Source organism: Pseudorasbora parva, chromosome 19, assembly GCF_024679245.1.
Source record: "Pseudorasbora parva isolate DD20220531a chromosome 19, ASM2467924v1, whole genome shotgun sequence".
NCBI lineage: Eukaryota > Metazoa > Chordata > Actinopteri > Cypriniformes > Gobionidae > Pseudorasbora > Pseudorasbora parva.
The window spans coordinates 12,562,084-12,586,826 of record NC_090190.1 but is presented as its reverse complement, the minus strand read 5'-3'; the positions used below and the strand labels follow the sequence as shown (position 1 = coordinate 12,586,826).

The 24,743-nt window shown below is 38.1% G+C and overlaps 1 protein-coding gene across 5 annotated transcripts; it reads left to right on the top strand.

The window, feature by feature from the left end:
* Window positions 1-824: 824 nt before the first annotated feature.
* On the top strand, window positions 825-24,671 carry tpd52 (tumor protein D52). Of its 5 annotated transcripts, none has more exons than XM_067426524.1 (8): window positions 825-995; window positions 16,381-16,502; window positions 19,785-19,933; window positions 20,198-20,299; window positions 21,256-21,282; window positions 23,165-23,206; window positions 23,861-23,909; window positions 23,993-24,671. In XM_067426524.1, the coding sequence occupies exons 1-8, from the start codon at window positions 977-979 to the stop codon at window positions 24,113-24,115; spliced, it is 633 nt and encodes a 210-aa protein (XP_067282625.1). In that variant the 5' UTR covers window positions 825-976; the 3' UTR covers window positions 24,116-24,671. The 5 variants fall into 5 exon arrangements, with proteins under 5 accessions (XP_067282625.1, XP_067282626.1, XP_067282622.1 ...); XM_067426521.1 differs by lacking the exon at window positions 825-995 and adding an exon at window positions 9,652-10,116; XM_067426522.1 differs by lacking the exons at window positions 825-995; window positions 21,256-21,282 and adding an exon at window positions 9,657-10,116.
* The last annotated feature ends 72 nt before the right edge of the window (window positions 24,672-24,743 follow it).

Here is a 24,743-nt window from a genome sequence, read left to right as displayed (position 1 = left end):
AAAAGCAACGTTTAAGTTTACATTAGTTGTATTTGATTATAGTCGCCATATGAAGAAACATCCAAAAACAATCAAACAAACAATAGGCTATTTTATAAAATATAGCCTACAAGGATTAGGCTATTAAATCCTGTCACCCAGTGGATGGCGTAATTTTCTACAGTATCAACATGATTCACGATTTATAAGCCAACAATAATCGGCTAGTTCTGACATGAAGGACCATGCCTCATCTTTTCTGCTGATAATTATCCCCATCATGGCGAAATTAGAAAGCTCAAATGTGTCAGGCTATTCACTGACTAAAAGAAATAAAATTATTAGTTCTGGCCTGGTGAAAAAAGAAAAGAAAAAAAAGAATAAATTAATCAGAATGTTTTCTTAAAGAGAAAAGACTAGGCCTATATTCAAAAATGTTAAAATATGCAAGAGCAAATGCATTCTTTCCCCAACAATATTTAAAATTATTTATAATAAATTTTAACTATTATTGTAATTAACCGAGATCTAATTATAATAATCATAATATATTGTAATTATACGAGATCACATTTCTTAGTATTTTCTGTTAACACATAGGCTACCAATATATCTTTTATAACCTGCACCAAGGAAAAAAATTTTCAATAGTTTATAGTGACAAATACATGCCAAATATTAAATTGGTTATTTCACATATAGGTAATATCTAATTACTTTAACATTAATTTAATCAACATAATAACAATTTATTTGGAATAAATGAACGCATTTTAAGTTTTTAGTGGGCGCGCCAGGTGGGACCTCGTGCCCGTCTCTGTCTGTTTACATCTCTACGTGCTGTGCGTCCTGACGTCACCAACGACCCCACCCCACCTCGCGCAGCAGCAGCCTAGTTGCAGTGGCAGCTTTGAGCTCAAATTTGCAAGATTGAAGTGGGAAAGAGGGACCGCAAGGATCAGAAAAACTCACAACATAAAGACTCCGCAAAGACAACATGGAGGAAGCCGATCAAGGTAGCTGAATTCTTCTGAGAACGTGACATGACATTTCGGCACTGATTAGAAATGCCACAAAACTCAACTTTCAGAAGTTAGCTAGCTTGTTTGTTAGCACAGCCAACAGCTGTTAATGGAATCGTGGTTGTTTGATTTTGATGAATATTGGAAATGTGACATTCATTCAGGATAGATATTTACCGGGATTTTACTCGGGTTAGAGTAGTTTTGCATATTATAAATAGTTCGTTATCTAATAATTAATGGTGTTTATGAATACTGACTAACTTATTATGAAACAACCAGAACCATGGTCTCCCACTATCCAACTGCAAAACTTTTTTATATTAAATAGTGATATTTGTGGCTATTTTACTTGCGTGCTATTTAACGTTAACTTGCTTGGCAATTTAACTTACATGCAGCATCGTTGAAATAACTTATATGTTAGCTTTAAACACCTGCTGAAAATGATGAATCTTCTCTTTTCATTTCTCTATTATTTTCAACTTCTGTCGTGTATATCCCATTTCTTGAGTTTGTATTTTAATGTATTGCAGTTAAACCGTCTCTCTATTTTAATTCATAACAATGTGACGTGGGAAGTATAAAATAAAGCATATTGATAAGCTTTCTTCCTCTTCTTTATCATCTCATGTTTTTCATTTCCTTTGTGTGTGATGATATCGTTCATATGCAGAGTTTGGACCTAGAAATGAGAACTGATGGTTGATCTTCAGCAGGATCATGCTGTGTGTGTGTGCAGTCTGTGCACCAAACCTGATCACTATAATGTAAGGTGTTTAGCAATGTGGTTTGTTTCTTCTGATATGATATGGCCAACTTGGGTTTCTGTTCGGCCACTTCATCAAGTAAATAAGACGGCATAGTTTTTCTGCTGTGTGCTATTTTTCCAGATCAAAGTGTTCTCAAATTGTGTTCAGATGCCTTGTGTTGAGGTTATCATCTGGCAGGAAACACACTCGCCTACATTCTATTGATTTAGACTAGTCTAGTCTAGTCTTTGGTATGTAGTGTCTTTCTAGACTAGATGCCGGAAGGCCCTATGTTTTGATGTAATATTTTACTGAAAAGATGTAAAACAAATATAGTCTGTATGCAAATACATTACTATATTATGTTAAAACATTATAATTCATTATTGGGGAAAGTTTGGGTCATCGCAGACTAGATTAGTCATCTAATCTCCATAACACTTTTCCTCTGTAGGGTTGTGGGGATGCTTGAGCATTTCCCAGCTTCTCGGGCTATATATAATGCTAGATAATACAAACCCAAATGTTTCTCAGATCTAGTTCATATGAGGATGACAACAAATCATGAAAAAAAAAAAAAAAATTTTTTTGGGGAGCCTGTTTCCACCACTAAATAATTGTGTAATTGCAACTTTTTATCTCAGAATTCTGACTTTATAACTTGCAATTGTGAGGAAAAAAGTCAGAATTGTGACTTTATATCAGACAATTGCGAGTTTATATCTCAGAATTGTGTCTTTATATCACGAAATTGGGAGTTTATATCTCAGAATTCTGACTTTATATCACACAGTTGTGACTTAATAACTCGCAATTGTGAGAAAAAGTCTCAATTCCGAGAAAAAAAGTCGCAATTACTCTTTTAATTTTTTTATTTAGTGGCAGTAACGAGCCTTCATAGATTTAAGATATTGCCTTTGTTTAACTAATAAAGGCCTGGCAGATACAGTCATTTACATTTACGTCTTGGAAAAATATTATTGACGTCACTGAAGGTCTCATCGTGCTTGTTTTCATAGTCCTTTCTGACCTGCTGACCGTCCGGTCTTCCTCCCTGTCACCTCGTCTCCGCCCAACTCCTTGGATCTCAGCAGCCTGTTCTCTCTCATTCCTCCTGGGCTGCAGTGAGCCGGTGAGCAGCCTCCCCGGGAGGCAGAGCCTTCCTGTCTGAATCTTCTGTCCCCCTCCCCTCATCTTTCTCACGCAGGGCAGCCATCTGCTCATCCCTTTTTTTCTGCGTGCCCATGTCTTTTGGCAGCTGGTGCCCATGGGCCGCTGTGCAATGTGACAAGCAAAGTGCAGGACAAAAACTGAGATGTTTGTTTGTATACCGTAGGTATACTGACCTTATGAGAGTACTCTAAAACCAGTTATGCCCCCATCTTATTAATCAAGTGCCAATAGCTCAGTATGTGAATGTGTCTATAATTTGCAAACTGATTTAGCTCTGTTGCATTAGTGAATGAGTCCTCAATGGAAGACCTTTCACCCAAGAGAAAAGCGATGGGCACACCTGTGGATTAGGACATATGATCTAGCACTGTCAAAATCAGTATGTTTTTAATTCATAGTTTGCCTCCCCAGTCACCAGTTGTTGGTAGATCTGCACGGTTCTCCTTTTGCTGTCATGGCAACATAGGAAAATAAAGAAGACGAAAGATTAACAACTACAGGGAGGAACGAGGAAGCTGCAATGAAGTCTTCTGTAGCCATTGTTGTTGCATTTGTTCTGTTAGGAATGTGGCCATAGCACATTTTGCGTGAATCCGTTCGGTGCACTGTTCAGCAACTCAAGGTTGAAAGTTTACATGACTGCCAAAAGCTAGAAGAGAATTCTTTTGATCTCATTGGTGGAAATTTCCACTCCTGGTGTTTGTTGGTGTGCTGCAGTGTTTAACTCTGTGTGTTTTAACAGTTACACAGTTACTTCTCCATCTTTTTGATGTCAGCTCACTGAAAAAATCAGAGCTCAAAGCAGAATGTCCAATTTGTGATGCTTGAGTCTGGCCATTTCCGTGTTTTCGTGCAAAGTTTAAGTAGCACAGGAAGCTTTTTTCCAATTTAATTTTAAAGAAGATATTTGAGATATTGCTCCAAATACTCTCATTGTTCAAGGCTTATAGTTACATATTTGTCATTCTTTCTCTATGCGTGTACAAACTACTGTTCAAAGAAAGAGTTTATTTTAAAAGAAATTATGATGTTTTTCAATTAATCTAAAGTAACAGTATATAGACTTTTACATTGTTACAAAAATATATAAAATGTTTTGGACCTAATCAAATAATCCTAAATTATGTTTCACAGATATTATAGGAGTAGTTTAGCCTAGAAATCTAGACGCACCCTAGCGGCAGCAAATCTAATCTGCACGCGAGTGTAGCTAGGAACTCTCAATACCCTTCTGAGCTGTAAACGCCAAACTCTTGCCGGGCCAGTCACATCGTGTATAGAGTCGGTGGGTGGGGCAATAATGACGACGGCTGAGTTGCGTTTGTGTGCTTCTAGTGAACTGGTGAACAGCGATCTTTCAAATCAGCTTTGACCACGACTCTGGAAGACTTGGAGTTAACCTTTTCTCTGAGAAAAGAACAAAAAGTTAAAATGCACATATCTATATAGTAATAATAATATATTATTTTATAATAAATCCTTAGACCCTTCTAATCATTTTTGGTAGTAGACTGCCTTCATGTTATCAACAATATATTTTTTCTGTAAAATATAAATATAATTATTAATAAATTGTTATATTTCTTTTTAAATATTCTATTTTTATGTTTTAATAATGAAAATGTTATTGCAATAGTAATATTTCTTATCTTGTTAAATATTTTTATTTAGAAATAATATTCATAATAACTCAATATTAACTCACAAAATTATTGTTTTCAGTGTTTTCAACATTGATAATAATAAATGTTTCTTGAGCACCAGATTGGCATTAGAATGATTTCTGAAGTATCATGTGACACTAAAGAGTGGACTAATGATGCTGAAAATTCATAAAGGACTATTTAGGGACTACATGACTTTAAAAAAAAAATTCTTCTGTCAAACACAAGAAGGAAAAAAAAGTTGTTTTTATTTCTTCTTTATGCAAAGTTGTTATTAAAGGGATAGTTTTTGTAGGGATAAATTCTGTCATTATTTAGTCACCCTGTAAAAATTAATTTCTTCTGCTGAACATTTAATGAAGATATTTAGAAAATATTAAGATGGACCCCATTGACTTCCATCGAATTTTTCTTAATGTTAGTACTTTGTGTTTAGCAGAATAAATAAATTTATACAGGGCGAGTTAATGATGACAGAATTTTCAGGTCATCCCCTTTAAATATGTTTATTTTAATTGTATGATACTTGGCCTAAATTGTGCCTTTTTGAAGCTTAACAGCCCCTAGCCACTTTTACTGTATGAAGAACAACAGAAAGAACATTCTCCTTTTGTGTTTCATATAAGAAAGTCAGTCATACAGATTTGGAACTACAGTGTGATTAAATCATGACACAATAAGGGTGCTTTCACACTTGGTTCGATTGCCTGGACCGAACCCGAGTTCGATTGCTCGCCCCTCCCCCTGCCCCCGCTGGACTGTGTTCATATTATATATTTTGGGTCCAGACTGGGGTTTTTTGTGTGTCATCAAAGCAGCAGCTGTGTTTACCTGGTTGCTTTGTAACGACAGAAGGTGGCGAAACTTACAACGTTGCTCCCATCACTTTTATATTTTGTTTTTGAACCGTTGGATTTGTTAGCAAAGCTTCAAAACGTAATGGCACTTGCATCTATCTGCTGCAAATGCTCTAAAGAACGCCGAAGACGAACAGAAATTACATTCACAGCTCTCTGCTTGCAGAATGTCAGTGACGCTCATCTGGTAAATTTGTATCAAATCATACGTCATTAATAGCGATTCACTTCCGCGATTTAGTACGATCGCTTTCACATCAGCAGCGAACCGTACCAGACTTCACATGAAGACCACCTTTTTAAGCGGACTCGAGTACGGTTCGGAGGTGCGCACCCGAGTTCAGAAGACCGCGTTCACATCATCCAAACCAACCAAACTCTGATGGCAATCGAACCTGGGTGCGAACCAAAAGTGCTAGTGCAAGCACCCTTAGTGTCTGTGTGGGCCTAAATATTGGCTCTCTTCTTTAAGACTGCCGAACCAATGTGATATTTACATTCATAGTAAAATTTGTTGTGTTGTGGTTGCAATATTACAAAAAAACTGCCTACTCATTCAATTCTTTAGTGCAGTAACACACATTTATTTCACTGATAGATTTATCAGACTTTTTACTGATAATTTGTCTTATTTATTGTATTTTTCATATGACTGAGAGTTTTGGCCTAATAAAGGTGTGGACTAACATTGCACTGAGGGGAGAAACTTGAGGCCTCGCTGTGACCCTCCAACTTTCTGAACTGATCCTCTTTCACTCATGTGAACACAGACAATTTTGAACATCCAACTTTAAGATTGTGTAATTTCAGTAGTGTCGGACTCTAGAAAATAATGCCCCACCCTCACATACCATGTCAGTAGCATGTTTGGCTAAAATCTCCTCCATTCTCCAATTAGTCATGCTTTTGACAAATCTTACACCCTTTGAAGAAATACAGTACCCTTTTCCACCCTATAAACTACTAAACCTTCTCCATTTCCTGCCCAATATCTGTCTAGGCTGCTAGAGTCGCACTCTGTCCCATGATTCTCGTTTGCCCCAATCACGGGACGCAATGTGCTTGGAATAACCCAGTAATTGATTAGAAGCTGTGGTTTATTAGGTGATTCAAATGTCCTCTTTGTTTCTTTACTGGGGTGTTTATGTTTTTGAGCTCTTTAAGTTTAAATGCAAGTCATACCAGATTCAGTTCTGAAGGGTTCCTGATGTTGATGAGGCACGAGCCCATTAAACGGCTTGTCCAACTCTATATGAGGTCATGTGATTCCATACCCATACTATTATTGGCATTGTTACGATCACAGCCCACTCCTTGTGGGGTCATACCAATGTTACTGGGCCAGAGGTGGAAGTTACCATGTATTTAGTTAATTTTTTGTTGTTTAACTGTGTTTAGTCCTTTTTTTATTGCTTATTTCCTCTTTTAAACATTACTTCTCATACGTTTAAAAAAGGGAAGTCAAGCATCTTCCTTCATTGAATCTCTCTGTTCTATTTCTGTTTTATTTTGTCATAGACAGGCCCTTCTAACTGTGGGGGCTTGTCACATGATCTGAAAGTCTCCCACAATGCACCGGGCCCCTGTAAAGCACATGAAAAAAGGCTTTGTCTGAACTTGCCAACATGTGCTGAAGTGTTAATGAAAATTCATTGTATTAGTTTTGTGTGAAAATGATTTGGCATGCAAAGGAACATAAATTACATTTCGCCGATAGTTACAGATTGCATTCAAGTCTCTATTTGAACATCTGCAGGCTTTTGGTGTGCATTTTAGTCTGGATGGAAGCCAACAAGGACTTTAGTGAAAGGCAAATATCCGGGTACTAACCTGCACACTGTAGTGTAGAGGCGTCAAGGTTCTCTCGTCCTAGACGTGCGAGATGAATGTAGTTATGGTGTTAATTGACACGTACTGACATACAAGTGCATATGTGTGTTTGTCTCGACTTATCTCTTGTATGCCTATGTGCCTATAGCTGAATAGAGTGGTGGTGACTCTCATTATAACATGATTCTTTATTTCTCAGACTGTTCTTGCTGACCTCTACAAGAGAGAGCACACACATCCCACGTAAGACTGTAGTCTGGCAGTTATGTGTAATTCCAACTCCTCAGGGACAATTCTGTATAGAGGGTGTGTCATGCCTAGCATGTATGTATTTTAAAACCAGGGGAAATAAAAAAAAAAAACTGCAGAGTAACTGTTGAGTAACCGAAAAAAAAACAGTTGAGTAACCGAAAAATCGGCGTTAGATTTAATCCCATCCCAGAGTGGCGTTATTGGTTGAGGAGATATTGTTAGATCAAGCTGTTTAAACAAACAGAGAGATGTGGAAAGCGTTTACACTTTGCATATGCTGCTGATAGTTAAATTCTGGCAATGCAATAAATATTTACTTGTTACAAAATTTACGACAATAATGAACTTTTTAATATAAGATAATTATAATATATTTTAATTACAAATTCCAACAGTATTGGGACACCCCTTCAAAACATTGAATTCAGGTGCTCCAATCACTTCCATGTCCAAAGGTGTATAAAATCAAGCACCTAGGCATGCTGACAAACATTTGTGAAAGAATGAGTCGCTCTCAGGAGCTCAGTGAATTCAAGCATGGTGCTGTGATAGGTTGCCACCTGTGCAATAAGTCCATTCATTAAATTTCCTCACTATATATTTTACAGTCAATTGTTAGTGGTATTATAACTAGCCGAGCAGCTGCATTTAAGCCTTGCATCACCAAGTGCAATGCTAAGTGTCATATGCAGTGGTGTGAAGCATTTCACCACCACTGGACTCTAGAGCAGTGGAGAGATGTTCTCTGGAGTGACGAATCGCGCTCCTCTGTCTGGCAATCCGATGGACGAGTCTGGGTTTGGTGGTTGCCAGGAGAATGGTACTTGCCTGACTGCATTGTGCCAAGTGTAAAGTGTGTTGGAGGGGGGATTATGGCCTGGGGTTGTTTTTCAGGGGTTGGGCTTGGCCCCTAGTTCCAGTGAAAGGAACTCCTAATACTTCAGCATACCAAGACATTTTGGAAAATTTCATGCTCCCAACTTTATGGGAATTTTGGGGATGACCCCTTCCTGGTGGGATGGTTCCAACCTGTACACCTGTGCAAGTTTGGTGTTGAGGAACTTGACTGGCCTACACAGAGTCCTGAGATCAACCCGATAAAACAACTTTTGGATGAATTAGAGCGGAGACTGCCAGGCCTTCTATTCCAACATCAGTGCCTAACCTCACAAATACACTTCTAGAAGAATGGTCAAAAAGCCCACAGTCCTAAACCTTGTGGAAAGCCTTCCCAGAATATTTGAAGCTGTTATAGCTGCAAAGGGTGGGCCAACTCTTTATTAAACCCTACAGATTAAGAATGGGATGTCATTAAAGTTCATGTGCATGTAAAGGCAGGCGTCCTAAAACTTTATATGAGGATTATATATTATAATGTATCTTTTTTATTTTTTTTATTTTTTATGTATATGCCCTTGTAATCTTTATTTTAAAAAAACATTTCCCTTCCCCCTCGCAATGACATCTCTGATGATGTGTGCATCAGTGCAAATACGGGACAACAATTTATCCTCTCCATCATTCTGTCTCTCGCATTAGATCCCAGCACTAAGCAAACGACAATGATCCAAGGATCATATCAATTCCTGATGGACAAAATCATCCATCCTACTTTTTTTTTTTTTTTTTTCTGTTTGAGTCGCAATTACTGCTTCATGAAAAATGTATTTAAATAAATATCATATGACCATCAATATTTTTGTGGTCTGTTAACAAATCTGACCGCTATGTGATTATTAAAATATATATAAAAAAAAGCTGTTATATCTGAGAAGGGGGGGAAAAACATGATCTTCCACAGTTTGATAAAATCTATAAAATCTGTATTTCACAATATAATGCAGCGTGAATGGTACTTGTTTGCAGTTTAATAGTGCTGAAGACCCACGAGTGTGTCTTGCGCTTGGCTGAATCCATTTCAGTCTGTAATGGTTTGTGTAGTGTGTATCTGAAGCGACGCGGAGGCCTTTTGTAATGGATTATCACTGTAATCTGGGCCACCACAGATTACAGCTTCCTTTCGCGGGCTTGCCCCAGTGTCATGTGACCAGGGGACAAATGGATCTTCATTTCCCATGGATGATAAAATAGATGGAGGGGGCTGAGCATGAGACAGCTGAGCACAGGAGCAGCTAAAGACGATGGCGATTGCTTTTCCTTTCAGACCTTGAGAATCTGGCACTTTTATAGGATTGTCAACAATCCCTATAAGGACCGTTGAGATTACTGCTGGGAGTGTCAGCTTGGGATAGAAATAGGTCAATCTGGAGAGGTAACTTATTAACGTGCCGCCGTCAGTGTTTTGGGCTGGACATCATGTGAGCTAGCCCTGCAGGATCCGCAACACACGCTTATACTCGCAACCGTAGCTAGCAGAGGGGACAATCGGCACAGTGATCCTAACGCGCTCGGTCACATGTAATCACTTAGTGTCCAGGGAGCTTCCTGTCCGTAGGCAGCATGGAGGAACCTGTCGAGGAGTACAAGTCTCCGTTTAACTTTGAGCAGGGAGTGAACACCAGCTACCTCTACCTGTCACCCAAAGAGAGTTTCACTCCCCCTGGCTCACCCGTACCATCGCTCAGAGGTAACTGTTTGCTCAGGTGCTGAGTGGATGTGTGTGTGCGTGTGTGTGTTTAGGTGTGGACTGGTGTTTTTCAGTGTAATAGTGAGAGATAAGCAGTGGTAGGAAGATGGGGACAAAGAATGTTATTAAAATTATGGGAGAGTCCTCTTCCTGCCAATTGCTGATGTTTTGAAGAAACTCAGCCGTCAGAAGCAGATGCTGTTCAGGTGGGCCGTCAGTTTGCAGAATAACTCCCCAAACACTAGAATAGTGCAGTCTGAGAAAATGTGCCATTTTTACTAGCCATTTTTTTATTATTATTTTTCTTCCCCTCTGAAGTCCACTTATGATGGTTGCAATTTGTTTGTGTATAAAACACATTTTAGTCATATTTTTAGTTTATATGACATTTTACATCTCTTTGGCTGTTAAAATAATTTTGTGTATGCTTGATATTTGATATCAGACTGAATAAATCAGGAGCTCCTTTCTATCATTGGGGGTTTGTAGAGGATACGCAGAGATGTAGGAGCTACACAAATCCAGGAACAGCACAGAATTTGGTTCCTACACATATTAGTCAGTTTTTCTGGTGCTTAAGATGAGTGGTATCGGTCTTGCTTTCTCCATATTACCTCAACGAGACTGGGTGGGCCAAGTTTCTGATCACTTAATAGGCAACACTAATTTGTAAATGTAGACGTTCATGTGCCAGTTTGATTTAGCAGGTTAGTTTAAATAAATGTTCTTTTTGCACTGAGGAAGTTTTGAGTTCTGAAAATGCAGAATGTTTTCTAGTGATGCACAGATATTCAAAATCTGTGTCTTTTCATATTATGGCAGATAAATGGCCATTCTTAAAATCATATTCTGTTTTGTCAAACTAAAATGCATGTTTTTTTTATTAATTTTGAATGCATCACAGCATTATAATAGCCTGGATGCCGGCCGAACTTAGCCCCGCCCACAATTTTTTTTAGGTCAGGCAGTTCGGTCTGGCCTTGCTTCATAGAGGAGTAATTATCTCCAAACACAAAAACTGTTCAGACCAATGAAATCATCAGGGCGGGCTTTAGACGATGATGGACAGATGATCAACAGTAACGTAATCATCCACGTCATCAAAGGGGCTTGGATTATATTTGTTTGAATCCTAAACGGAGAGCTTGTTTGTATCTGCATTCACCTTCACAATTTCTCTCAGAAATGATGATCATGTTGAGTAAGTACTCTGTGTATCATTCAATTCTTTTATTTTTTTACAACACTGACAAAGATTGTTTATTCCAACGCACGTGCAGACAGGGTTGCCAAGTTTTTACAAAAAAACCTGCCAACTACTAGCCCTAAACAATAGCTTCTCGGGGGGGTTCTCCGGAAAGAAATGGTGTTTGGGGGGTAAAATGTGTGTTATTTTGGCAAGGTTGCCTGCTAAAATTCGCATTCATGGGTCTATATATGACATAATAGTCGCTTCAACCCGCGGACAGAAAACAACCTGCAGAAAAAAAATGCGGACTTGGCAACACAGTGCAGTTGAGCACCCCATAATCACAGCCCAATGGAGCAGTTTCAGACTCATATTCTGACTAGAATTGAGTATGACCACATCAGGCTAGCATTATAATGTACAGTGTGAACTATAGATATTCATTGAGATTTGCTGATTTAACAGTTTTTAGTTATTAGTGTATTTAAAAATTAACTTTGTTAATTTAAATGTCAAAATAGCATGTGCAATTAAATATACAATTATCTTCCTATAAGGATAAAAAAAATGCATGTTATCATATTACATCAAACCCTTTTATTAAAAACATAAAATTGCCTTCTGTTTGATATGTCCCTTTAAAGAAACAGAACCGCAGTGCAGGGCCCTTTAACAAACATTCATTGAATTAACAGTACAACAGGACTTGCCTGAGCTGACACGTACTCAAATGACAAACGCTTAACCATTTGGGACAGTAACTGTATCTATAAATTATTCTGTGGCAGCAGTGTTACTATAATGCAGTTAAGATGTTAATCACTAAATGGAAGAGCAGTGAGCTTGGTTAACAAATTGCAAGTGTGTTTACACACGGCCCTCAATCTCATTATACAGAGAGGTCATTGATCAAGCCTGAACCATCATGGCACATCAAGGTTGGAAATATTTATTTGATATGGTGATTTGTGAGATGGTAGCCATTCATAATTTTGTTATTCTGGAAATCCATGTGTGGAGAAATAGATTCAGCTGGAGGACAGATGTTGAACCACAAATGTATAAACAGGAATTGTAACTGTAAAGGTTGTGATCAAATCAGGGATGTCTGAACAGTTCTTAAACACTTTCATTAGAGCTTGTCTTTTTAATGTCTTTTTAATTTCATTTATTTATTATCTAGTTTTTCCCACCACATCAAGGTAATAAGTAGGGCTGCGCAATATCGAAATGATTGAAATATCGCAAATGTACATAACGCGATATGCATATCGCAATGGCACGCAATATCTGAATGATTTTAATAGGCTACTTCAACATTGTGAAAAGTGTATGTTTTAGTTCGGCATATAGCAGAGAATAGACTGGGCACACAACTACTGTTATTTATGTGACTAAAACACTGCTGGTCACTTTCAGAAGTTGTAGAGATGCTTTCTCTTCCCAGAAAGAATGTGAAACCCAAATGGTATTGTTCTCAGTTTTTTAATTCATTTTTTGTAATATAGTTTAAATAGATTTACACACGAATAACTATTGTATCGCATATCGACTGTAGCATCGCATATCAAATATCGCATTATTTTACAACGTATTGCATATCGCATTTTTCTGCAATATCGCGCAGCCCTAGTAATAAGCCAATTTTTTTAAGTCTCATTACTTCACAAAAGTTATTTCTAACATTTAAAAAACAGATTCCAAAGCGATTAAAGGCCTTTGTGAATTACCTTGAATGATATTATCTAAACAGGGTGTGTTTTGCAAAGAATTCTATTGGCGGAATGAGCCACAAAGGTTGCTTGCGTTGAACTGGTTTATACTGCAAAACCTCTCTATAGATGAACTGCTTTTACTATAAAATCTTTCTGAAAATGCTCATCCCTGTGCAAGTTTAGTATGAAGTTCAGGCATTGGTTACAATCATAATTGCTATGCAGCTTCAAGTGATGTCATGTGAGTCCTCCTGTAAACCACTCAGCTGTTTTAGATCGACCATTGAACTTGGATGACAGTGTCAATATTCCTTTCCCATGATGAATGAACGTGACACCAGTGTCAGTGCGCTACTGTGTAACTCAGAGCGTACGATAACAGTCAGCAGATGTAGTTTCAAAAGAAGTGCGTTTTGAGAGATAATAGGGTATTAAAATAGACATTGAAGGGAACATAGAAGGTGGGAAAACACTTTTTTGAATTTATTCAAACTGCTAATTACTGCTACTAATTTTGTAACATTCACACTCCCACTTGGCCAAAACACATATGATATGTATTCATCCTGTTCATATTAGCAAGAACGTAAACAGTTCATATACTCTTTGTTTAGTGCTTTTCAATAACTTTTTATTAATAATTTGATTATATTAATGCATTATCAAAGTATGGTTAATAGGTAAGTATGCTTTCCTACTCCCATCAAGTTGCAAAAGTATTGTAAAGAGACGTGACACATGCCAAACACGCCTACACCGATCATGCATAACATTATGACCTAATATTTTGTTGGTCCCCCTTTTGCTGTCAAAACAGCCTGTCAATGCATCGACTCCACTAGACCCCTGAAGGTGTGCTGTGGCATCTGGCACCAAGATGTTAGCAGCAGATCCTTTAAGTCCTGTAAGTTGTGAGATGGGGCCTCCGTGGATCGGACTTTTTTGTTCAGCACGTCCCACAGATGCTCGATTGGATTGAGATCTGTGCAATTTGGAGGCCAAGTCAACACCTCAAACTCGTTGTGCTCCTCAAACCATTCCTGAACCATTTTTTGTTTTGTGGTAGGGCACATTATCCTGCTGAAAGAGGCCACAGACACAGGAAATACTGTTTCCATGAAAAGGTGTACATGGACTGCAACAATGCTTAAGTAGGTGGTACGTGTCAAAGTAACATCCACATGGATGGCAGGACCCAAGGTTTCCTAGCAGAACATTGGCCAAAGTATCTGGCACCGACTTACCTTCTTCTCATAATGCATCCTGGTGCCATGTGGTCCATAGGTAAGCCATACACACACCATCCACATGATGTAAAAGAAAACATGATTCATCAGACCAGGCCTCCTTCTTCCATTGCTTGTGGTCCAGTTCTGATGCTTACATGGGCACTGACTGGTCTGTGGCTATGCAGCCCCATACTCAACAAACTGCAAAGCACTGTATTCTGACACCTTTCTATCAGAACCAGCATTAACTTCCTGAGAAATATGAGCTACAGTAGCTTGTTTGTTTGTTAAGACCACACGAGCCAGCCTTCGCTTCCCACGTGCATCAATGAGCCTTTGCCGTACATTACACTGTCACCGGTTCACCACTGTTCCTTCCTTGCACCACTTTTGATAGATATTGAGCACTGCAGATCGGGTACACCCCACAAGAGCTGTAGTTTTGGAGATGCTCCGACCCAGTCGTCTAGCCATCACAATTTGGCCCTTGCCAAACAGGTGCCGTGATGAAGAGATAATCAGTATTATTCACGTCATCTGTCAGTCAGTGGTCAAAATGTTATGCCTGATTGGTGTGTGTGTGTGTGTATGTATGGATTTGTCTAAATGTGTTGTCAGACAAGCTCCTCACTTTTGTTCCTAATTACCTTTGTGGTAAGTTAAGGTGAAAGGCCTGCCTACCAGTTTTTCCAGAAATACCAAACAAACTGCTTACAAATGAGTTGCACACTTCCTCATGTGATGCAACTTTAATGCAGTGAGTTTCTTCTTCAAAACATTTGAAGCATCTGAGACGCTTCAGATTTGACCTTTATTGAAGGTAGGCTGCTAAAATTAGGTCCATTAAATGGACATGAGCTTTCATTTAAAAAAAAAATCTTTAAAAGTTATTATAATTGTATTTATTTTGGACTTTTAACATCGAAAAGGTGGATTCTGTCAAAGCTCTGGGATCAGTGTTTACCTAAGTGAATGGTTTTATCAGGTACTTTTGTTAATCCGATAATCATGGGAAGCACAAAACACTGATTTGACTAAATGAGAACATCAGCTGATAACATTACAGTGTACTATACAGTGCAGTGCAGATCTGTTCATTCAGGGCCGTCATATTCTTGTCAGTATGATTGACAGTGTTGAAATGTTGGCCTTTCTTCCTAGTTTTCAGCCCACTGAAGGGTGTCATCCAGGAGTTTAATTATTTATTTAGTATTTCCATGGTATGGTCTGTCAGTGGAGTCATCAAAGTAAATTTTCCAGACATGTGTATGCCCTTGGGTGGGTGTCCATCATGTGACAAGCCCCTTATAAAGTTTTAAAGTTCTTTGGCACATGACTTCTCTCTGCCCTCCTCATCTTCCTTTGCTTTTCTTTCGTCTCCTGGTCTAATGTCTGACACAATCTTTAAATCAGAACTAGGATCTTTTTTATCACTCACCATCGAGCTAACGGGGTTCAGACAGTTCAACTTGAAGTGAACTAAAACTTTCTTGATTGCTAAAAATATCACGAAGGATCTGTTTTTATTTTACTTTTTCTAATTTTACCATAAATCCAATTTCTACTTCAGAATACAAAAATACAAAGGTGATTTGCTACTCACAGTGTAATTTTTATATTAATTCAAAATATAAATGAAAAAAAAAAAAAAAAAACAGTAAATACATTGACTATTTTTCATAATTTTAACTTTATATCTCACAATGTGATTGTATTGTAATTGTGACTTTTTTGTGTGTGGAATTGTAAACTCAAAAATCAGTGTAATTTGATTTCCTGTAAATGCAGCTTTTCACATAATTGTAACTTTAAATCTCGTAGTGCGATTTTATTTCTTGTTTGTAATGTGACCTTTTCTCATTATTGTAACTGAATATCACACTGTGACTTTCTCATAATTGCGACATAATTACTGTATCAGAGAGTGTGATTTTTATTTATCGTAAATGCGACTTTTCTTGTAATTGTATCTTTCTAATGTATAAGTGTATACAGTGTGACATATAAAGTGTCTCACCATTCCATTGGCCTTTGTGGGGTTAAAACCTGTGGCCTTTTCTTAGGCCAACAATTTTATTAGTAGTCTACATCACCTTCAAATATTTCATAGTGCATGTCTTTGTTTTTGTAGTGACCCAGGGGCCAGACATCATCCCAGAAGTAGGCGAAGATGCAGTGGATGCAGTACCCTCTTCACCCTGCATGGCCCTAACTGAGAAAGAGCAATCCGATCTCTGCAGTGAACTAGCTAAGGTCAAACTCCCTCAGTCCAGTTATATTACAGATTCCAATGACTGCACACATTCGATGGCTGAGATTCTCTCAGGTCCAAATGTGTTTGATTCTCAAGAAGGGGTGTGCGATATTGACAAAAAAGGATATTTTCTGGGATTTTCTCTATAATGATAATTAGACGATTTTTTGCTGAATGTGTTGTTGTGCTGGTTCCTTGGCAGGTTTAGGAATGCTGTGGACAGCTAACTCTTAAAATGTATGATATTCTGCATATTCTCTTTTGTGTTTAGTTCACAGCAGTGATAGAAATCTTCTTTACCATTATACGTTTATTTATTTTTTAAACTTAATTATATGCATGCATCATCTTTTGTGTCAATTTTAATAAATGTAATAATGTATTTTAATAATTAGACACAATAGGGCTGTTACCAATCAAGTTAAATAAGTATTGATAAAATTCTTCTTGGCAATGCAGAGGAAACATAGAAGCTGCATTTGAAGTGGCATTTAGATCATTTACACAGACTGTTTAATGCAGCTCAGAGGTTACAAATAACCTGCAGTTATGTATAAATAATGTAAAATAATCTTTAAAACATAAAATGTGGAATATTGATATTTGAAATTATATTTTAAAATATGAAAAATTACTTTGTGATTTTAAAACCACCAGTAAGTGACACTGTTAATGAATCATTGAGATTCAACCGATTCATTCAAACGGCTGATTCATTCAAGGAATTAATTAAGAAAAGTCCCAATTCGCCTACTTATACTACGTCCTAAACGTTTGTACAGGTCCTTCTCAAAAAATTATCATATTGTGATTGCACACCATTGCACACCAACTGAAATATTTCAGGTCTTTTATTGTTTTAATACTGATGATTTTGGCATACAGCTCATGAAAACCCAAAATTCATATTTCAAAAAATTAGCATATCATGAAAAGGTTCTCTAAACGAGCTATTAACCTAATCATTTGAATCAATTAATTAACTCTAAACACCTGCAAAAGATTCCTGAGGCTTTTAAAAACTCCCAGCCTGGTTCATTACTCAAAACCGCAATCATGGGTAAGACTGCTGACCTGACTGCTGTCCAGAAGGCCATCATTGACACCCTCAAGCGAGAAGGGAAGACACAGAAAGAAGTGGGAAGTCTGTGGGAAGGAAAAAAGTGTGGCAAAAAATGCTGCTCAACGAGAAGAGGTGACCGGACCCTGAGGAAGATTGTGGAAAAGGACCGATTCCAGACCTTGGGGGGTCTGCGGAAGCAGTGGACTGAGTCTGGAGTAGAAACATCCAGAGCCACCGTGCACAGGCGTGTGCAGGAAATGGGCTACAGGTGCCGCATTCCCCAGGTCAAGCCACTTTGGGCTACAGAGAAGCAGCACTGGACTGTTGCTCAGTGGTCCAAAGTACTTTTTTCGGATGAAAGCAAGTTTTGCATGTCATTCGGAAATCAAGGTGCTAGAGTCTGGAGGAAGACTGGGGAGAAGGAACTGCCAAAATGCCTGAAGTCCAGTGTCAAGTACCCACAGTCAGTGATGGTCTGGGGTGCCATGTCAGCTGCTGGTGTTGGTCCACTGTGTTATATCAAGGGCATGGTCAATGCAGCTAGCTATCAGGAGATTTTGGAGCACTTCATGCTTCCATCTCCTGAAAAGCTTTATGGAGATGAAGATTTCGTTTTTCAGCACGACCTGGCACCTGCTCACAGTGCCAAAACCACTGGTAAATGGTTTACTGACCATGGTATTACTGTGCTCAATTGGCCTGCCAACTCTCCTGACCTGAACCCCATAGAGAATCTGTGGGATATTGTGAAGAGAAAGTTGAGAGACGCAAGACCCAACACTCTGGATGAGCTTAAGGCCGCTATCGAAGCATCCTGGGCCTCCATAACACCTCAGCAGTGCCACAGGCTGATCGCCTCCATGCCACGCCGCATTGAAGCAGTCATTTCTGCAAGAGGATTCCCGACCAAGTATTGAGTGCATAACTGAACATAATTATTTGAAGGTTTGACTTTTTTTGTATTAAAAACACTTTTCTTTTTTTGGTCGGATGAAATATGCAAATTAAATAAGCTGTATGCCAAAAGCATCAGTATTAAAACAATAATCTCAGGGATATGAGAGCGGGAAGCTCAATCATTTGATTATACTCCAGGGTTTCTACTGATACAAAGCCATATGCTAATCGCTGAAGTAACCCTTTAAAGTCACTTAATATTAACTTCTTGTTTAGTAAACGTACATAAAATCAATATCACATTTGTTATCATGCTGATACCTGGAGAAAAACTGCCCTCTTTGTATGATATTTATTAACTATAATAAATCATGCAGTGAAAGTATGCACTCTAATGTGCACTAGTCTAATCTAAGACTACATCACGTAATGTATGCATGCACTCTGGGTGAGTGTGAGGGATATACTCGATAATGTCAGATTGCACATCCTTAAAACTAGCCTGGATGCCAGCTGAATTTAGCACCGCCCACAACATTTGAGGTCGGGAAGTTCAGTCTGGACTCAGATCAGTTGTGGAGCAACTATGCCTGAACCAGAGCTAATTGGACCAATCAAATTGTCAGGGCGGGCTTTATACGATGATGAACAGATGATCAAGAGTAACGTAATCATCCACGTCACCAAAGAGCACTTGGATTAAATTCGTTCTAATCCTAAACAAAACTTGTTCGTATATGCATTCACCTTTGTTAATTCTCTCAAAAATGATCATCGCGTTGGTAAGTACTCTGTGTATCCTGAAATTCTTTTAAAACACTGGCAAAGATTTTACACTAATTTTCTCGTTTACACTCATCATCTTCTACTTCTTGCATCGTGCATGCATTTTAATTTCTGTTGACAACTATGCATCGCTCAACATGCGTCACTTACTCTGTTGCTCTTATTGGTTGTAGGTGTGTCCAATTGAGTGCAGAGGCATTTTCTTTCCTGGTGCGTTTAAAACACGTCCCATAATCACAGCCCAATGGAGCAGTATCAGACTCATAATCTGAGTAGAATCTGAGTATGACGACGTCAGGCTACGTTAAAACAGCAATTACAATATTACCTCAGACGATATATATCGCACACCCTTATGCTCAAGGATAATTTCTTCACTATTTTGACATATGCTGCATGTTACATCTTGTAGCTGGATCTATCTCTTATGGATAAACTGTATCAATGATTTAAAAAAAAATGTTTGGTCTTGCCACACTTTTATTTTACTATACTTTCCATGCCAGACGAATTCTTCTATCCTGTTTCCCTACAGGTGGAAGATGAGATCCAGACTCTTTCTCAGGTGCTGGCAGCCAAGGAAAAGCAGGTGGCGGAGATCAAGCGGAAGTTGGGCATTTCTCCACTCAACGAGTTTAAACAGAACCTGAGCAAGGGCTGGCAGGAAGTCACCACCTCCACTGCGTACGTGCCCTCACTAGCATCAGGCGTGTGCGTGCCGCCCGCCGCCTCTCGTACTGCTGCTGGGGAGCGGCTCCATCTGTCAATGCTTCTGCTGTGCATTCGCTTGCTATTTGACTGAATAACATTAAAGAAACAGTTGTGAACATGCTTTACTTTACTAGCTTGCTCCAGCTGTTAGAATTACGTGATCTTGTGTTTTTACGGTTATGTTGTGCTGTTGGTAACCTTTTCTCTACACATCTGCCTCCCATCTGTGCTGTACAGGTATAAGAAGACCTCAGAGACCCTATCCCAAGTGGGTCAGAAGGCAACAACAGCGTTCTCCAGCGTGGGCTCAGCCATTAGCAGAAAGCTGGAGGACGTGAGGTGAGAAGTGAGAAGGGAAATTGCAATCCTTGTCCAAGTTATCATTCTCTGATTTAACTATCCCTTGCACCCTTTTGACCTAGTAACAAACGAATGAATACTCACTAATACCTACTAATAAAGTCTGTTCCAAACCACTTTGGTTACGTTCACACAATAACAGATAACATTAGCACTCCTTTTCGGAGTTCTACGTTCACACAAAGTTATTTTATGAAAATTAGTGAAGGTGAATGTGACTACTTTAAGGACGCAACCTACAAGATTTGCTCTCAAATTGCACTTATGTGGTCAGAGAATGAGACGAACTCCTAAATGCTGGGTGGAGTTTTTTGACCAGAGGATGAGCTGTAGGAGTTGTTTCGTCATCAATTACTCAACCTCATGTTGTTACAAACCCATAATATTGCCCCTCTATTGAAAGTCTCTGTAACCGAAACCTTGATACTTCAAAAAGTTCACAAGGAGATTGCAAAAGTAATCCTTTTGAAGAGAGACAATCTTTTTATTCAAATATAAACATTGATCAATGCTCATAGATGCAGCTCATCAAATGGTAAACGGAGCTTTTGTTCTCTTTAATGACTCGGTTGAACATTTTGGTATGTGCTTTGTTTGTCTGTCAGTGTTTACAGGCATTATTTGAGATAACTGAGACTTGAATTCAGTTTTCTGATCATACAGAGAGTATTCAGTCTGCTTCACCTGTGTGAACGTAGCCCTTGTGATCACCACTTTAACATAACACTACTGGACAAAATGGCAAAGGAATGAATTTTGCACCCACACAGTGGAATTACCAAAATTGAGGTAGAATAAAACCATTAACCATAGACACCCACATCATACACTAAAGGAATTGACATGCGCTCAATTTCACCATCTTACGACACTCTTGCTGCAATGCTGGCAACAATGGTAACTGTTTTTGCTAATGACACCTCTGCCATTTACAGATTACAGTCATTTTCCAATTCTTTTGGGTAAGACTGTTTACAGTGGCTTCAAACAAAAGCCGGTTATTTTGGCTGCTACACTTCTCCGTAGTGTGATGAATGGTTTTATAGTTTGGCATGTACTTAGAGGTAGTGCTAGTCTCCCATTTCTTCCCCTGCATGTTTCAACATTGCATGCATACTTTTTCTTCTCAAACCTTTACTTCAAAGAAATAGTTCACTCAAAAACTAGACAACTCAGATCTCTTTATGAGTGTGCATGTTGTTCTGAACCCAGAAGGCTTTGGTTCATATTTGAAATGCAAAAATTGGAGCGATTTCTGTCCCTCTATTGACAGTCCACACAACTGCCGTTTTTGTTGCTTACCCCTTAAAGGGATAGTTCACCCAAAAATGAAAATTCTGTCCTAATTTACTTACCCTCATGTTGTTCCAAACCTGTATTAATTTCTTTGTTCTGCTGAACACAAAAGAAGATCTTTGGAAGAATGTTTGTAACAAAGAAGAGAGAGCAACCATTCACTACCATAGTATTTTTTCCCTAATATGGTAGTCAATGGTTGCTCTATCTGGTAAGTTACAAACATTCTTCCAAATATCATCTTTTGTGTTTAGCAGAACAAAGAAATTCATACATGTTTGGAACAATTTGAAGATAAGTAAATGATGACAGAATTTTCATTTTTGGGTGAACTATCCCTTTAAGGGGTCGTTCACATGTTGCATATTTTGCATGCTTATGGTCATTTAATGTTTTTCATAAAGAAATCGTAAAACTACCCTTCCCCAATAAATTATGAAATATAAGTAATGAACTTAAGCGTGCAAAAGACGTGACATGTGAACGACCCCTTAAGCTTCTGTTTACCATAACTGATGTGTGTTAATGAATGTTTATTAAAGCATAAATTCAGTCTGTTCATCATATAAAGCAATTATGCCTCTTTATCCGCTCAATATATATGGATTTGTTTTACAATCTCTTTATGGACTTTTTGAAGTGTTAAAGTAGTAGTTGCGTAGACTGTCAATGGACAGACAGAAATCACTCAGATTTCTGTAAAATATCTTCATTTGTTTTCCGAAGATGAATGAAAGTCTTACAGGTTTGGAACAACATGAGTAAATGATGACATAATTTTCATTTTTTTGTGAACTATCCCTTTAATGCATAAATGTACCATTTACATCATCCTTTACTACATTTACATTTTAAAGAACTGTTTTTGTCCATAAAATGAAAGTCAGTGGGTCCAGAACATTTTTTCAAAAACAGTAAAGTTTAGAGTAAATCATGGCAGTTTTCACTTTTAGGTGAACTATTCCTGTAACAAACAAAACAACTATATTATGCTTTTTTTAATTATTATTTTGTCATCAAAGATTCAATGAATATAAGTAAGTAAATAAGATGGTTTTCCATCAGTCTTATGCAAAGACTTGTTTTCAGATTTTTCCACCTTCTTTCTGTCTTTTAAAAGCAGCATCATCTCTTATTGTTTCTCAGCATTCTTCATAGTGTATGTGCTCATATCCCACACAAGTCTATCGCTCTTCTTGCTGTCGCTCTGCTAAACATATCATCCCCTCTGACAGTGATGCAGACTTATTTAAACCCTGTTCATACCCTGCTAATTCTCACACACGCCCTGTTCATCCAAACTCAGCATCCCAGCTGTGGTGTGAATCCGAGTCATTGATATCAGTAATAAAGTCTTAAACCTCTCATGGATTAAAGCCTTATACTCTTACTCAATTTCACAGCATGAAGGGCTGAGGTGTTTTTTCATGCTGATTATAAACTCATAGACGTGTGTAGGTGCATGACTTTATTTCCCCTCTTGTAATACGTGTAATACTCACAGCTTTAGCTGATTCCTATTTGCTCTTCTTTGCTGCTGACGGATAGTATACGCTCCATACAGCATTCGGCTAGCATGCCGGTGATGAGGTAAGGAACAGTTCTGACAGACCCACATAATCCTCTGTATTTCACAGGAATACTTGATTTTGATTGGTCTGTGGTCAATTTTTTTTGTAAAATTTTGTTTAATTGTATAATAGAGTGCAACAGTGCCCTCCCACTTTTTCAGTGGCACTGGTTCCGGAATTATTTATTTCCATTCATTTATCCCATAGGGATTTCAGAAAAGCTTTTGTTAAAGCATTATAAGCCACGAATCGATGTCTTTAAATGTTTATAAATTATCAGTAAAAATCAATTTCCCTATGAAGAAATGGAATGGAGATTTTACTTCTGGAACCCATCTGTTGCAATCTAATGACCTGGCAACCAATTTCCTACATGGCTGTGCTAGTTTTATCTCACGTTTCATACCGTGATCTTTCTTTTCCCTATACTGTAAATTAATCATTCATAAAACCTATCAAAATAAAACACTTAATAAAAAAACATTAGAAGGAATATTTGAGCTGTTTTCCTGCTTGTCATATGATCATTAACCAACGTAAGGGAACCATGTGTGTGTGTGTGTATATATATATATATATATATATATATATATATATATAGCAGATGAAAGGCATACTGATTGTAAAGTGTGAAGATTCAGTCTGTTTTATATAATTATTCTATCTCTTGCAGGAACACACCCACCTTCAAGTCATTTGAGGAGAAAGTGGAAACCTTAAAGGTCTGAAGCAGCGAGAATAATATAACCGCTGTGTATGTGAGTTGAAAATGCTGAAAAACCCAGTCTCATTTCTGACTTTGCAGGTTAAGATGAGCCCGACACCATCGACAGGCGACATCGAAGAGGTTTCAGACTCCACACCTGACGGAGAGCCAGTGGTTAAACAGCCAGAGGGAACGTTTCTACCAGATCAACAACCGCACTGAGGATCCAGTCTCAAACGCGCTTCTCTTTTTACCTCCTGTTCTCCTCCTTCCTCTTCACAGCATAGTTAGTGAGCTTTGCTTTGTGGCCACTTTTGTCTACTAGAGTCTGGTTCATCTCCAGACAGGACGTGGTAGTCCTACACTGTGTCAGAATGTGAGATGTATGTTCAGGCTGCCCTTCAAAGGTTCCTTTTGAAGAAAAGAAATCCTGAAGTCATTATAAAAAGTTAAAATATATCATTTAAATCAAATTTCCTTATTTGTGTACATTTTCTCCTGCTTAAAATCGCCAGCCAAATTAACCAAATTTCATTGTCTGTGTATATAGTTATTTTTCCATTAAATGTTTTTTTTTTTTTTTTAAACAAATGCCAAAAATGCAGAACGAGAGTTCTGTCTCTAAGTGTGTACTTTAAACTTTGTGTACTATTACTTTAATACCAAATATGATCAAACAGTAGTGACGTTACAATATTTCATTAATCTTTTTCTATACTTTGGATTCTAATTTTAGAGAGTGTTTGTGTCATAAAATGAACATACTTGCGTGCTTTGTGACTTTATATTTCAAGCGTTAGGATAGTTGCACCAGTGATCCCAGTGCCTTTTGTTGCTAAATATTGGGAGA